The 16,644-nt window shown below is 46.5% G+C and overlaps 1 protein-coding gene across 2 annotated transcripts; it reads right to left on the bottom strand.

The window, feature by feature from the left end:
* Positions 1–572: 572 nt before the first annotated feature.
* On the bottom strand, positions 573–14,662 carry LOC105047837 (transcription factor HY5). 2 transcript variants are annotated; one of them, XM_010926937.4, is made up of 4 exons: positions 14,506–14,662; positions 13,681–13,864; positions 13,343–13,499; positions 573–884 (listed from the first exon to the last, which is right to left on the bottom strand). In XM_010926937.4, the coding sequence occupies exons 1-4, from the start codon at positions 14,585–14,587 to the stop codon at positions 819–821; spliced, it is 489 nt and encodes a 162-aa protein (XP_010925239.1). In that variant the 5' UTR covers positions 14,588–14,662; the 3' UTR covers positions 573–818. The 2 variants fall into 2 exon arrangements, with proteins under 2 accessions (XP_010925239.1, XP_029121233.2); XM_029265400.2 differs by lacking the exon at positions 573–884 and having other exon boundaries at positions 9,320–13,499.
* Positions 14,663–16,644: the final 1,982 nt, after the last annotated feature.

Here is a 16,644-nt window from a genome sequence, read left to right as displayed (position 1 = left end):
TTTTTTAATAAAAACAAAGGGTCGATTGAGAGGGGCTGGCCTGCGTATGTATTGCGTGGCCTTCTGGTGGATTGTCTATTTGTAGCCGTTAAGATTCTCGCGCGGGGGCCGCCGGCGTGCGCGAGTGCGACAGAGCAAGAGGGGAATTCTTTTCCTGCTTCTCTCTTTTTCACGTGGGACAACAGAAGAGGCCCAGCCCATAGGTGATAAAGTCCAACTCAAAAGATCAAAGGCCAGTAAAACGAGCAACAAAACTGACGCTGACTGGAGGAGGAAACGCCGAATTTTTAGTTGGGATTTGGAAGCACTTTGGGTCCCTCTCTCTCCCCCACTCCCCCAACCGGGCTCAAATGCTCCTCCTGCTACAAGGGAAGAAGGGCTTCTTGAAAAGGTAGCCAGTCAGCACCATGGAAGCCAGAAGATCATAGGAGATCAATACCAAGCATACGATGCAATTGTCTCAAATCATAGTTATTAAGCAATGCAAGTTTTCTCATGGAAAGGTAAGCAGAACATTATCATAGGTGGAGTTGAAGAAATAAAACCACAAATAAAATGAAGTTATCTGAACAAGGTCATGTAGGAAAGCAAATTTTTCATCCGAAAGTTCAAGGCTGAATTAAGTGACGATGAACCAGTGCTTGACCAGAGAGTCGTGCACTTGCCTATCTCATTTAAACAATGACAGCCTATTACTCATATGCGCTGAATTATTACAGCAAATTTAAATATACACTTGAACATGGTTCTCCATTCATTATAATCTAACCAATTACAATACAGAATTATAAATGACAAGATGCCTGCTTCCAAATCTGCTACTGCCCTTCTCCATTGGCACTGCTTCCGGATCCTCTTCTACTCACAGTGGTATTCTTCAAGATCTGCAAGAAAACGATGTATATATAGACCACGTTCAAGAAGGAAAGGGCACAAAACTATATTGTCAGCCCTAAAGACTGAAAGCATCAAGAACAGTGTGAGAAATGTAAGTGCAGGAATAGTGGTGGGATACCACCAAATATCTGTGGCAATTCCGCATGTAATTACCTCCGGCAGAAAGGTCTTCTCCGTTTTACCAAAAAAAAAAAAAAAAAGGTCTTCTGCCGCTACAATCTCGTGAAGTATGTACTTGTCATCAGATCCATTCAGTTTTTGGTTTTCTTTTCCCGGAAAAGCATTCAGTCAAGAGCACGAGATGGTATTGTTAACAAATTAATCACTCGATAAAGCATGCTTTGAGCAGAATGCGCAGGCCAAATACAGCTCACATGGAGCATGATGCAACAAAAGAGTGCTGGCATCACAGTACACCACATAATATAATACAGCACTAGAAGACAAGTAACATCAGGCATCTTTTTTTTTTTTCTTTTTTTGGAAAAAAAAATCTTTTTTTTTTTAGAAGGAAAGGAAGCAACCCCTTCTTAAAATCGTTATGATCCAAATTTATCGCGCCAAGAACACCCATTCAAAGCCTAAGCGAGTACCGATGTACCGATGGTTGCAGAACTTTTGCAAAGCAAATGAAACTAGTGATTTAATGTTATCTTGAAGAAATTATTAGTTGAACTCGATCTACCAAATCATTTTTAGATCAATGCAATTAAAACTTGACATGCAACTTAAATGGAGGGGGAAAAAAGTAACCAAAGATGTAAACCCAGCACGATTTCCGTTGAAAACGGAAATGGATCGATCGTGATTTCCTTTTGAGGCTATTTCCATCAAGACGTAAATTCACGGATGGAAACGGAAAAAGGTGAATGGCGATTTCCGTAAAGGCCGTTTTCGTTTAAGTCATGATTTTTTGTTTTTTTTTTCCACCCACTGCAAATAGATCTATCGTGATTTTCCGTTTGCAAATATTTATCGAAACCTTTCTCCTCCCTCTCGAGTTTCGTTCCTCCAGAGATAGAGAGAGAGAGAGACAATACCTCGCTTTCTCCTATCTCCCTTTCTCCACTCCCATCTCATCCGGAGAACAACTTCTTGACACCTCCTCCCTTTCTATTGAGATCCGCTCAATCTATTGTATTGGATATAAAAATCCTCCGATCGAAGTTTGTAAAAGACCAATCCTTCAAGACTCTTCCGGCTCCCGACCTTGTATGTGGCACCTCTCCGAACTTCCTCGGCCGTCCGGACTTCTCCGACAATGGACTTCTGCGTTCACCCATCGGGCCACCCCAAAGGCCCTCTGGGCCTCACTGACAGTCGACCTCCTACAGCAGCCAACCATTCCCCGAGTCTCTCCTGGACTTCTTCCGGCCACGGACGATCCTACTCCGAATTTCTTCCGGGCTTCGTCAGTATCCGAACTTCCCCGACAACGAGATTTTTACAGTAAACAGACTCCTTCCAAGTTTCTACGGCGATCGACCGCCTTCCGAATTCCGATCGAGCTCCTGCGAGAGCCAAACTTCTACTACGAACTGTCTACTCCGAACTCCTACAGCGGGCTATCTATCCCAGACGTCGACTGTAAGCAAATTCCGACTCAAGCCTCTACTATAAACAAATTTCTTCCGAATTTCTACTACAGGTAGACTTCAACCGAGCTACCCCGTAACGAGTGGGCCCTGGACGAGCTTTTACAGCGGGACACTACTCCGAGCTTCCACGACAACTGATCCTCACCCGAGCTCCGACAATAAGCGACCCCTTTTCGACCTCTCGCGAGAATCGAAGCCCGTCCGAACTTCTCCAGCAGATGGATTTCGGACGAGCTTCTATGACAGACGAGCTCTAGCAACTGGGTCCCTGCGATAGCCGATCGCCTCCGATGTCTGTCGAGCCTCCCCAGCGCTATCCAAAGTCCATCGCCGGCTGACCTCCTACCAGGCTCCCCATAAAATCGAACTTCCCCAGCGGACGATCTTCAGATGAGCTTCTGCATCAGATAAATCCCAGACGGACTTCTCCGGACTTCGTCAACCAAAATCTCCATCCGAGCTCCTACAGCAGGTGACTCCTGCCTGAAACGTCAGCACCCGAAGCGTTCGACAACAGTAGATTCGTCAGCGACCTCGAAACATCCGAGCCTCTCCTAGAACGACGATGTAAAGAGCCATTCTGCTCCATCAGGCATCCCAGCCAAGCTCCAGCCGACGGATCCAAACTCTCTGGCAAGCCACAACAAGGGCCACTACCTTACTCCACTCGCTGCAACGGATTCCATGCGGTTCCACCACTCTCTGACAAGCCACGACAAAAGCCGCCATCCTGCTCCACTCGCTGCAACGGATTTCATGCAGCCCCACCTCTTTCTGGCAAGTCCCGACAACGGACACCACTCCACTCTCCGCAACTAGCTCCACGTGGCCCTGAACAACCCCTGATGCCACTACTCTCCGTAACAAACTCCACGCGGCTCTGAGTGGTCCACTATCAGATGGTTACAGACGTCGCTGTCGGTCACTTACACCCTCCGTCTATAAATAAGGATCCCCTAGATACGTTCTTCTCTAAGCTGGTAACTCTATCTCGAAACTCTGTCAAAATTTTCGCTCGAGCATTCCATTTCTGTTGAAGCAGAGTACTGACTTGAGCGTCGGAGGATCTTACCGGAGCACCCCCAACTCCGGTTTAGACTTTCTTTGCAGGTCCCGGCGACGGCCGCGGTCATCCCAACTCCAGCTTCTCCGACTTCGACGAAATTCTGCACCAACAGAATTGGCGCTAGAAGAAGAGGCTGTGTCTTTGCAGTACCCTTATTCTTAAAGGAGTGCTTAACGGGACTGATTTCGATCATTTTCTCCGACATCCTCTTCTCCTTCTTCTACTAGATCTTCACCTGATGCCTCCCCGCAGAGCATCCACCAAGTGATCCACGGCCTCTGCGGCTAGATCTCAGGCTCCGGCCTCACCTCCAATTTTTCAGGCTTCTCCTCCGGCAACAGTGGTTGACAAATTCATCCGACGTCGGCCTGAAGGTAGGGAGAATCGATCGAAGGCCCTGCCACGATCGGAGCCGCTAAGGAGGGAAGAACAACCTGAAAATTGACCTCCAATCGAGATCGTCTACACCATCTCTGGAGAGCCCCGGAAGGGAGCGGCCAGCGGATCAATCGGACCGCCCAAGCGGCAAAGAACCGAAGGACCCATAACCTTTACTGAAGAAGACGCCCGAGAGATTCGATTTTTCCATAATGATGTGGTTGTAGTTTCTTTAAATATTGCTGATTATGATGTACACCGCATTCTTGTTGATAGTGGAAGCTCAGCTGATATTTTGTTTTACAATGCCTTCTCAAAAATGTCCATCCCTGACGGTCGTTTGGGACCGATTAGCTCCCTTTTAGTAGGGTTTACCGGTGATGCTATCCCGGTGAAGGGAGTAATAACCTTGACTGTAGTTGCAGGTCGATATCCAAAACAGTCTAGGGCTCTGGTAGAAGGCACCGTCAGCCTACAACGCAATTCTCGACCGACCTGGCCTCAACGCTCTTCAGGCTGTAGTATCAACCTACCATCTGAAATTGAAAATCCCTACTAACCAGGGGGTTGGAGAAGTTAAGGGAGATCAAGCCCTGGCAAAGCATTGCTATAATATAGCCCTGCAAAGAAGTGGTCAGCCTGACCCCTATCCGGTTGATGGATTGGACATCCGCGATGACCTGACAAAAGAACGGGGTGGGCCAATAAAAGATCTTGTCTCAATTCCTTTGAATGATGGGAATGAGGAACACGTGGTGAAAATCAGCTCTAACTTGGGGAAGGAGGTGCGGACGCAGCTTATCAATTTCCTACAAAAGAATGCGGATGTTTTTGCTTGGACTCCGACGGACATGCCAGGGATCGATGCTGAAGTCATGCAACATCGTCTGACTGTCGATCCCAAACACCGACCGACGAAAGAAAAAATTCGAAGTCATACGCCAGAGAGACATGTGGCAATAGCCGAGGAGGTTGATAAACTCATGAAAGTCGGGTTCATTAGAGAGGTCAACTATCCGAGCTGGGTTTCCAATGTGGTCTTGGTTAAGAAGGCGAACGGCAAATGGAGGATGTGTATAGACTTCAAAAAACTGAATAAAGCCTGCCCAAAGGACAGTTACCCTCTGTCCAGAATCGACCAACTAGTAGATGCAACCTCGGGCCACGAGCTTCTCACCTTCATGGATGCGTTCTCCGGTTACAATCAGATAAGGATGGCACCTGAGGACGAAGAAAAAATCGCTTTTATAACTAACCGTGGCCTTTATTGTTACAGGATCATGCCTTTTGGCCTCAAAAACGTAAGGACGATATATCAGCAGCTAGTGAATAAGATTTTCAAAGAGCAGATCGGCCGCAACATGGAGGTCTACGTGGACGACATGCTCGTAAGAGCAAATCCTCGGTGAACCACGTCGTCGACCTTGAGGAGACTTTCAACGCCCTTCGAAAATACAAGATGAAGCTGAACCCAACCAAATGCGCTTTTGGAGTAACCTCAGAAAAATTCCTGGGCTTCATGGTATCGGGACGCGGGATCGAGGCAAATTCGAAAAAAATTCACACCATCCAGGAGATGACTGCCCCGAGGTCAATAAAGGAGGTTCAACGTCTCACTGGGAAAGTAGCAGCTCTAAATCGCTTCATCTCGAGATCGGCCGAGCGATGCCTACCTTTCTTTCAGACCCTCAAGCAGCCCAATAACTTCTGTTGGACCATTGGATGTCAGCAGACGTTCGAAGAGCTGAAGAACTACCTCGGCTCATCACCATTATTGGTAAAGCCCGAGCCTGGAGAGGAATTATTCCTATACCTGGCGGCTTCCCCTGTGGCCCTCGCTGCAGTTCTGATCAAGGAAGAAGCGAAAATCCAACGGCCGATCTACTACATAAGCTGAGTATTGAGAGATGCCGAAATCAGGTATACTAAGTTAGAGAAACTAACTTACGCCTTGTTGATTGCAGCTCGAAGGCTCCGATCTTACTTTCAAGGACACACCATAACGCTGCTCACCGACCAGCCGATCAAGACGGTTCTACATCGAACGGATGCCTCTGGAAGAATCATGAAATGGGCAGTCGAGCTCATGAAATTCGACATCAACTATCGACCTCGGCCAACGATCAAAGCTCAGATATTAGCGGACTTCGTGGTGGAATGCACTATCCCAGAGGAGGCCGAACTTGGACAAGATGAAGCCGATAATCCCGAGCTCCGGCCGAACTCCCCCGAAGAAAGAGCCGATCTCCCTGATGGTTCTTGGGCCCTCTATGTGGATGGTTCCTCCAACATGTCAGGCGCAGGCGCGGGACTGATCTTGATCAATCCAGATAGAATTGTCGCAGAGTATGCACTACGCTTCAAGTTCCCAGCAATAAATAACGGAGCAGAATATGAAGCTCTGATTGCGGGACTGAAGGTCGCCAAAGAATTAGAAATAGATCGGCTTCAAGTCTACAGTGATTCTCAATTAGTAGTGGGACAGGTCAGTGAAAATTATGAAGCTCGGGAGGACAGTATGGCTAGATATCTTGAAAGGATAAGGGAGATCATCCCTACCTTCGGCAGCTTCGACATCAGGCAAATCCCGAGATCAAAAAATGCCAGGGCCGACCTTCTCTCCAAATTGGCTACACTGGCTCTGACCGAACTGCCTAAGGAAGTCTTCTTCGAGGTTCTGAAGTGCCCAAGCACGGAAGAATCACAGTCTGTGATGGAGATCAGCTATGAACCCAGTTGGATCGACCCACTAGTTACATACCTCAAGGACGGGGTTCTTCCTCCTGATGCAAAAGAGGCTCGGAAGCTTAAGAACCAGACCTCCCGATATATCCTCTACGAAGGCAAGCTATACAAGAGGTCGTACACTTTGCCCCTCTTGAAATGTCTCCGGCCTTTCGAAGCCGACTTCGCCTTGAGGGAGGTACATGAGGGAGTCTATGAAAATCACATGGGGCCAGATCTTTATCCCATAAGCTGCTCCGACAAAGTTATTACTGGCCTACCATGTACCATAACTCCGTCGAATATGTCCGAAGATGTGACCGGTGTCAGAGATATGCCAATATACAAAGGCAACCTGCCTCCGAACTGACACCATTGAGTGCCCCGTGGCCGTTCGCGCAATGGGAGATGGATATCCTCGAACCTTTTCCCATGACATCAGGGCAGCGAAAGTTCTTCCTGGTGGCAATAGACTATTTCACCAAGTGGATCGAAGCTGAACCTTTGACAAAAATCACGGAAGTCAAAGTGCAGGACTTCGTCTGGAAGTCGATTGTCTGCAGGTTCGGTTTACCCAGAACCCTCATCACTGATAATGGACGACAATTTGCTGAAGCAAAGTTTGCTGAATTTTGTGAGGACCTAAACATCTCCCACAACTTCACTTCAGTGGCCCATCCTCAGGCAAATGGCGAGGCCGAGGTGACCAACAGGACTCTATTGCAAGGCATCAAAGCGAGACTTAAAAAGGCAAAGGAAATTTGGGCTGACGAGCTCTATCATGTATTGTGGACATACCGGACTACTCAGAGATTGCCCATGGGGGAGACCCCCTTTGCCTTAGCTTTCGGGACAGAGACCGTGATCCCAAAAGAACTCAAGCTTCCATCAGCATAAGTCGTGGCGTTCGACGAACAGCGCAACCCATAGGATTTCAAGGCCAACCTCGACTTGTTAGAAGAAAAGCGGGAGACGGCTTGAGTTCGGATGGTGGCCTACAAACAGAAAGTAGCCCGCTACTACAACTCCCGGATCAAAAGCAAAGTCTTCAGAGTGGGAGACCTGGTGTTATGGCGAGCCGCTTCCTCACAACCTCAGAATCAAGGAAAATTTGTCCCAAATTGGGAAGGCCCGTATGAAGTCAAGTAGTCCGGTCCGGAACATACTATTTAAAAGAGCTCGGAGGAGCAGAGCTTCCGCGACCATGAAACTCAAAAAATCTACGAATATATTACCAATAGCTTCGCCTTAAATAAAAATTTCATATTTGCATATTTTTCTTTTAGCATGAGTTTATAACGATAGGAAATAACTCTCTCATGCAATTGAAATTAAACATGTTAGGAACAGGAGGAGAACCTCGTCCTAACATGAGCAAAGTCGAAGGCCCGATTTCCTAAAAGATCGGATGGGAGGAGAGACCCTCACAACGATCCTGATGTGCCCCCACAGCCTTATTGGGAACAGGAAGAGAACCTCGTCCTAACATGAGCAAAGTCGAAGGTCCGATTTCCTAAAAGATCGGATGGGGGGAGAGACCCTTACAACGATCCTGATATGCCCCCACAGCCTTGTTAGGAACAGGAGGAGAACCTCGTCCTAACATGAGCAAAGTCGAAGGCCCGATTTTCTAAAAGATCAGATGGAGGGAGAGGCCCTTACAACGGCCCTTATGTGCCCCCACAGCCTTGTTAGGAACAGGAGGAGAACCTCATCCTAACATGAGCAAAATCAAAGGTCCGATTTTCTAAAAGATCAAATGGGGGGAGAGACCCTTACAACGGCCCTTATGTGCCCCCACAGTCTTGTTAGGAACAAGAGGAGAACCTCATCCTAACATGAGCAAAGTCGAAGATCCGATTTTCTAAAAGATCGGATGGGGGGAGAGGCCCTTACAACGGCCCTTATGTGCCCCCACAGCCTTGTTAGGAACAGGAGGAGAACCTCGTCCTAACATGAGCAAAACCGAAGATCCGATTTTTTAAAAGACTGAATAGGGGGAGAGACCCTCACAACGATCCTGATGTGCCCCCACAACCTTGTTAGGAACAGGAGGAGAACCTCGTCCTAACACGAGCTGAATCCGACTGTCGAGAACAAGGGGAAGACCTCATCCCGACGCAAATAAAGACTTGGTTGATCGACAAGAAGGAAAGCTTCCTCAACGACACCTCTACGCTTTCACGACCCCGTTAAGAGCAGGGGAAAAGCCCTCACTCGAACACGAAAAGGAAAGGGAAAGATAAAAGAGAAAGGCCGACGAACTACTTCTGCGACAAATAAAAACAAACTACATCAAAGACATAAGGAACTTCGTCCCAGTCGCTAAGAGGAAACCTGACATGGGCCGAGGATAAATGGACCTCTTCAAGATAACGAGAAGTTCGGACCTCCAAGCTCGAGCATTGGAAGAAAGCATCAAACTCAAATGACCTCGAAAGAACCTATGCTCATAAACCAAAGGGCAAATCGACATTGCAACGACTGAGAATCCCCAAACAGTGTCGGCATCGAACACGACGAAAGACAAAAGGAATCCGATAAATAATCGGTTAATACCAGAATGAACGAGGTAATAAACAATTTCATTCTCAATTCATTGGTGAAGTATACATTACAAAGCCTTGAAGGCCCAAAAAAGAGGGAGGGGACGAGGTAACGAAAAATTTTCTTCTCATTCCATTGGCAAAGTGCATGTTACAAAGCCTTAAAAAAAAAAACAAACAGCTCTAAGGAAGCTCGACTTCATCAGACTTCGAACTTTCGGTTCCAACCATCGTCGAGAATTACTTCAAGTACTTGACTTCTTCTTCCAGTCCCCCTTTCGGATCAGCAATTACTCCAGCATTATCTTCGAAGTACATGTAGACGTCATCTTTGCCGCGCTATGATTTTCGCTGCCTCACGATGACGGTGGGCATGATCAGCAATTACTCCAGTATTATCTTCGAAGTACATGTAGACGCCACGATGACGGCGGGCATGATCAGCAATTACTCCAGCATTATCTTCGAAGTACATGTAGATGCCGTCTTTGCTGCGCCATGATTTTCGCTGCCTCACGATGACGACAGGCATGACCTTCTTTCTGAGGTCAGGTTCCCCCTCACAGTGACGGCGGGCATGACCTTCTTCCTGAGGTCAGGTTTTCCCTCACGATGACGCGCACCGGGAAGCCCTCGCGGTCGAAGATGTGACATAAGTGCGGACTCTGGACCATCAAGGCGAAACACGGTCAGATCTGTCTCTTCTACCCTCACCTTCTTCGCCAACCCGAAAGTTGCAGCGTCTTCCCGCTCGTGGGCTTTCAGGCTCTGGGCTAACATCAGAGCTGCATCCGCACCCATATCTGCAACGAAGGAAGACCAGCGCAGTCTACAAACGGGGCCGCGGAAGTAGAGAAGGCTTTGAGGCTAACCCAAGCTGGTCTGAGGGATGCGAGGGTACAGAGATAAAGACGACTCGACGGATGCCTAAAGCCAAGAAGGAAAGACTGAAGAAGCTCTCGTACAAAGTGAGATCCCCAAAGGGAGGGAGGCAGGTTTAAATAAGCAATGGGAGCCGGTGCAATAATGACTGCAAGACTCCTCAGACCAGTCCGTGACCGCCGCGTGGCCCACTCACCGTGGCAAGCGGCTAGAGGTGGCCGACAATTAGTAAAACCATTATGGCACCGTACCTGAAACTACGCTCCGGCTGGAATTCCAAAAAGAAGAAACCTTTTTCGAAAAGGTTCCAGTACCAGCGTGCCGAACGTCAAAATATCTGACAACCCCCGAGTACAAAAATCGAGGAGAGCAGCTTCGACCGTGAGAATTTCTCTGTACTTCCTTCATTCAGAACCCGAACTCAAAAGTAGGGGGACTAGTGTTGGGTATAAAATACCTCCCTGATCGAAGTTTGTAAAAGACCGATCCTTCGGGGCTCTTTCGACTCCCGACCTTGTATGTGGCGCCTCTCCGAACTCCCTCGGCCATCCAGACTTCTCCGACAATGAACTTCTGCGTTCACCCACCGGGCCACCCCAAAGGCCCTCTGGGCCTCACTAACAGTCGACCTCCTACAGCAGCCAACCATTCCCCGAGTCTCTCCTGGACTTCTTCCGACCACGGACGACCCTACTCCGAACTTCTTCCGAACTTCGTCAGCATCCGAGCTTCACCGACAACGAGATTTCTACAGTAACCAGACTCCTTCCAAGTTTCTACGACGGTCGACCGCCTTTCGGATCCCGATCGAGCTCCTGCGAGAGCCGAACTTCTACTACGAATGGTCTACTCCGAACTCCTACAGCGGATTGTCTATCCCAGACGTCGACTGTAAGCAAATTCCGACTCAAGCCTCTACTATAAACAAATTTCTTCCAAATTTTTACTACAGGTAGACTTCAACTGAGCTACCCCATAGCAAGTGGGTCCTGGACGAGCTTCTACAGCGGGACACTACTCCGAACTTCCACGACAATTGATCCTCGCCCAAGCTCCCACAATAAGCGACCCTTTTTCGACCTCTCGCGAGAATCGAAGCCCATCCGAACTTCTCCAGCGGATGGATTCCGGACGAGCTTCTATGACGGACGAGCTCCAGCAACTGGATCCCTGCGATAGCCGATCACCTCCGATGTCTGCCGAGCCTCCCCAGCGCTATCCGAAGTCCATCGCCGGTCGACCTCCTACCAGGCTCCCTATAAAATCGGACTTCTCCGACGGACGATCTTCAGATGAGCTTCCGCATTAGATAAATCCCAGACGGACTTCTCCGAACTTCGTCAACAAAAATCTCCGTCCGAACTCCTACAGCAGGTGACTTCCGCCTGAAACGTCAGTACCCGAAGCATCCGACAACAGTAGATTTGTCAGCGACCTCGGAACATCCGAACCTCTCCTAGAACGACGATGTAAAGAGCCATTCTGCTCCATCAGACATCCCAGCCGAGCTTCAGCCGATGGATCCAAACTCTCTGGCAAGCCACAACAAGGGCCACTACCTTACTCCACTCGCTGCAACGAATTCCACGTGGTTCCACCACTCTCTGACAAGCCACGACAAAAGCCGCCATCCCGCTCCACTCGCTGCAACGGATTCCATGCAGCCCCACCTCTCTCTGGTAAGTCCCGACAACGGACACCACTCCACTCTCTGCAACTAACTCCACGTAGCCCTGAACAACCCCTGACGCCACTACTCTCCATAACAAACTCCACGCGGCTCTGAGTGATCCACTACCAAACGATTACAGACGTCGCTGTCGGTCAGTTACACCCTCCGTCTATAAATAAGGACCCTCCAGATACGTTTTTCTCTAAGCTGGTAATTCTATCTCGAAACTCTGTCAAAATTTTCGTTTGAACACTCCATTTCTGTTGAAGCAGAGTACTGATTTGAGCGTCGAAGGGTCTTGCCGAAATACCTCCAACTTCGATTTAGACTTTTTTTGTAGGTCCCAGCAGCGACTGCGATCATCCCAACTCCAGTTTCTCCGATTTCGATAAAATTCTGCACCAACATATTGTAATGCTAAAAGGCAACGGTGAGAGAGGACGGCACATGGAAGGACGACGAAGTAGAGTGCTTAGGCGGAAAGATCCATAAAGGACAACCCTCTTTGCCGACGGAGCGGAGCGCTCACGAGTTCCCACCGTCCCGTTCGTCGATGGCTCCCGACAAACACAAAAATGCTCTCCTATCCCCAAAAGGATATGCGTCTCAACCTCCGTTTGTGATTGATCTGTTTCCATCCATGAAAAGGGTGCAAAGAAAATGGATTACAACCCAAATGGATCCGCCTTCAACCAAGAGAAAGGGTTCTAAACACACGGATTATGCCTCAACGGAAATCGCGACTTAAACAATACACATCAATGGAAATCATGATTAATCCGTTTCCATTTTCATCGTCTCAACTGAAATTGCGATAGATTTCCATTTCTTCGATGACTTTGTTTTCTCCATCAAACCTGCTCACCGTCCAGCGTTGGTTGAACTAGTCCCAAAAAAGCGTGGTGGATCTCATTCAACCAATAATATCTCGTCTTCTACCAAAAAAAACTAAATAATATATCGTCGTCGTGGCAACCGTGAGGGAGAGGAAAAAAAAAAAAAACGTACTGCGATGGATGACTGGACGCGTCCTGGGGCCTAAAAAGGACAGAACCTACACCGGCAGGCCCAATTACCAAAAAAAAAAAAAAATACTCCCCCATTATATGGCCTCCGTATTGGACCGCGTCAAACCCTATGGGCACGGTACCCCTTCACCGATTCCCGATCGCGCGCTATCCACCGTGCACATGCTTCGGAATTTGTCTTAGTTCACTTGCATCTCGTGCGTGCAATAATTTCTCCGGTATATGGTACATTCGCACTTCTCGAGCATGACTCCGATCATTGTGCATCCCTCTGCTTGTCAAAAATGCAAATTCCCCATTCACCACTGATACATCTTCTAAGATGTGCTGTGCCCCCAAACTAGTTCCAACGGACCCCGCCAAATTCCACGGTGGATAACACGCCACGTTCCCCTGTATTTCACCAATTCCAGATTGTGCTTCATCCACCGTGCATATATGCTCCGAGATTTGCCCGAGTCGACGCAATAATTTCTCCCCAACGTACCACTGGACCTGCAGGAAAAAAAAAAAAAAAAAAAACAGAAAGAGAGAGGCCGGAGAGCGCATACTTGTCTTAACATCCGGTTCTCATTTTGCAACGTGGAGAGCCTCTCTTCCATCTCTGAATTCTTCTTCTCCAGATCCTTCACCTTTGCCTCCAAATCATTCAAATAAGCCTTCTTCCTCTCTCTTGCTTGTTGAGCTGAAACTCTATTCCTCAGCAACCTTGTACGGATTCAAAAATAACAGAGAGAAATTAAAGAGAGCATCATCATACCGTATGATACGAAACAAAGGGATCACAATAATGACATTGCTACTGAAACACCCACTAGGGAAGGTAAGGTGGAGTATTGTTGTAAGGTTTGGGAAGTTCTGAGCGCGCTTTCTGACCATATTTCCATACCTCTTGAGACGCTTGTGCTCTTTGTCCACGGGGCTCCTCCCCCTTTTCCGCCGACCGGCCGGGGCAGAGGACTTGGCCCGGTCGGATCCGGCCCCGGAACCTGTCTCCCGGCCAGAGGTGGATGGGCCGGCCTGCTCCACCCCGAACTCCGGGACTCTCCTGATCTCCTCATCGCTCTCCAGTCCTAAACCAAAACCAGGCCAACTCTCCTAGTTCAATCCAAACAAGAGAATCTTTACCAAAAAAAAAAAATCCAAACAAGAGAATATTCATACATAAAAGAATACATATTTTGCTTCGTAATTAAACGGCTAATCTTTAGTCTGAAAGAGGGAGGAAAAGGTACGCCTTAGTCAAACCATAAAGGACGGGCCAGGACAAAAAATAACGATGATGATGATTTTAAACTTAAACAACACGCAAGGGAAAAGGATCTCATTTCCATGGAAACAGAACGTCAGAAAACAAGACTTTTTTTGAGGTGAGAGTTATAAAAGCTTTTTCCTTTTTAATGACTTCCAATTCAATCGGCCAAACCACAGAGAGTGATATAGAAGTTAGTTTTCTATTCAAGAATAGATCTTGACACAGGAAAGGAGAAAAAAGGTGGGCTAGCGAACGGAAGACCTCACTAAATTTTCCCCAAAAAAAAAAGGTGAAAAGGATCTCGTGGTAACAAGACAGAGAGAAGCGAGAATAACAGAGGCAAAAAAAAAAAAAAAAAATCCAATTTTCCCGCAAAATCCACTAAAAACCCGTAACTTTTCATCAAAGGAAAAATAGAATGCAGTGGAGAGGGGGCCTAGAAAAGAGAAATCTTCTCGCCTTCCTTGACTTCCATTTGCGGCGCCGAGCTCGACGATCTCTCGCTGCTCGAAGGGAGCGAGCTAGTTGCTTGGTCTTGCATTCTTCTTCTTATAACGAGCTAGAGAGTGTTTTGCTTCGATTTGGCTTCGGTTTTCTTTCCTCGCGTTCCTTTTTATATGGGTGAGAGAGCAGCGGGCAGGAATAGGGGCTAACCCTAATAATTGCACTGTTCGCAAAGGAAGGGGTTTGGGTCCGGGGGTTTAGACAGGCACCCCTCGCCGTCGGATCGGGATACATCGGATGGTCGCCGAGAGGTGAGCGTGGACGACGGGGAGCCATAAATGGGGGAGGGGATCCAAAGGTAGCGAGGAGAGGAGAGGAGCGTGAGCGGTTGCCGACCGTTGGATGTCCTAAGATCTAATGCCACATCGTGTCATCTGGACCTTTTCGGGACGCATCATTATCACGCGATTTTGCAAAGTTACTAAAATACCCTTTATTTTCTCCTGAATCGAGGTTTATTCAAATACGGGCGACCGGCCATGCGGAGCTGTAACGGCTTCCAAGCCTCCCTTAAAAAAAAAAAAAAACTTGGTAAATCAAATTCATTAAATCTAGAATAAAAGCATCCGTAAGAATCAGTAAATAAAATATTTAAAAATCAATAGAAAATACCAAACATCGCATTTCCATGATATAATAACTGACTCTTACATTAGTTAGGAATAAAATTAATACACAATAACTTGAACAAATATTATATTATGATCATTACTTATTATTTTATATCGGGGGCTGAATTTTGTAAATAACAACTGCAGTTTTATTAGAATAAATGATAGTTACAAAAGAGGTATTGTCTGGATTTATTAAAGTGTCCTAAAAACTTTTGGGCAGAAGAAGGATGCTGGCAAACATCTTTCTTCTAATCATGAAAGGGACCATAAAAAAGAAGAAAAGGTTAAGATTTGGTTTTTTTAGATCATAAAAAATAAAAATAATATAGAAATTAGTTTTCTACAACTTGACTAGTTTTTGTTTTTTTTATTTCAAGGTTTTCTAAGCAATCAAACAAGCTATACATATAAAAAGAATATGCAGTTCATATAATTGTTTCCTGAAACAAGGCTGATGCAACTTTATGCAATGTATATATGCTGGCTTTAATGTATCTACATATGTACGTATGTTTCCGAACAAAGCCCGGGATCTTCTCCAAGAGCAACTGAGATAATAATTCTTGACCATCTATAAACTTAAATAAATATAAGGTTGTTCAAGAATTAATAGATAATTATTATTTTGGAAGCAGGGCAGGAGAAATCCTGGCAAAAATTTGAATGAAGGAGGGACTCGAATCCAGGTCCTTGCACCAATTCCTAAAGGCATCTATCAACTTTACCAGTTTGTGTGCTGCCCTCATATATTTTCATCGATCTTATTTTTAATTGGTACGGGTTGTTGGATTGGTTAACTAATGGGAACATTTGTTTTTATGCTCGATTGCTGCTCCTTATCTAGGCAACCAGCGGTAGATCATACTGATTGATCATGTAATTCTCTGAGCATCAAACATTGAAAGAAATTCTTCCCTAGCAGATCAAAGAATGCGGGTAACTAGATAGCGAGGTTTGAGCGCTGTTCATTTCGATTTGAATCTCAATATGTGTAATTTAGACTAAATGCTTACTCGAAACTTTATACCCACCACCCATGCATGCATTTGATAATGAATGACAAGTTTAGACTCAAACTCAATGGAGGTGGCCAAACATCTTGCAAATTGGACTGCAGCTAATCATTCAAAGGCAACTAGATCCAATATAAACAGAGTTGGAAATCCAAAGTCTTCGATGCCTTTAGTCTCACACAAGTTGGAACTCGGCCTCATAGCCCAACTAAGTGGCAAGTTGGGAACAACAAACATGCATTACATCACACTTTGGCGGCCTTTCCCACACAAGAAATTATTCTTAACGAAAATATCAAATAAAAATCATATTTATATGATCACTGCTTGACGATTCTGGTGAAGAAATCAAATGTTTATTCTCCAAAAATAAAAATTTAGAGCATGTTTTAGAGGGGTGGGGTTAAGCTTTGAAATTAAAATTGGAATAAGTGATTATCATTTTAGTTGTTTGATTGGGGAGAGCC

Source organism: Elaeis guineensis, chromosome 7 (assembly GCF_000442705.2).
Source record: "Elaeis guineensis isolate ETL-2024a chromosome 7, EG11, whole genome shotgun sequence".
Classification (NCBI taxonomy): Eukaryota; Viridiplantae; Streptophyta; class Magnoliopsida; order Arecales; family Arecaceae; genus Elaeis; species Elaeis guineensis.
The sequence above is the reverse complement of the archived record's forward strand: the minus strand, read 5'-3'. Positions and strand labels throughout refer to the sequence as shown.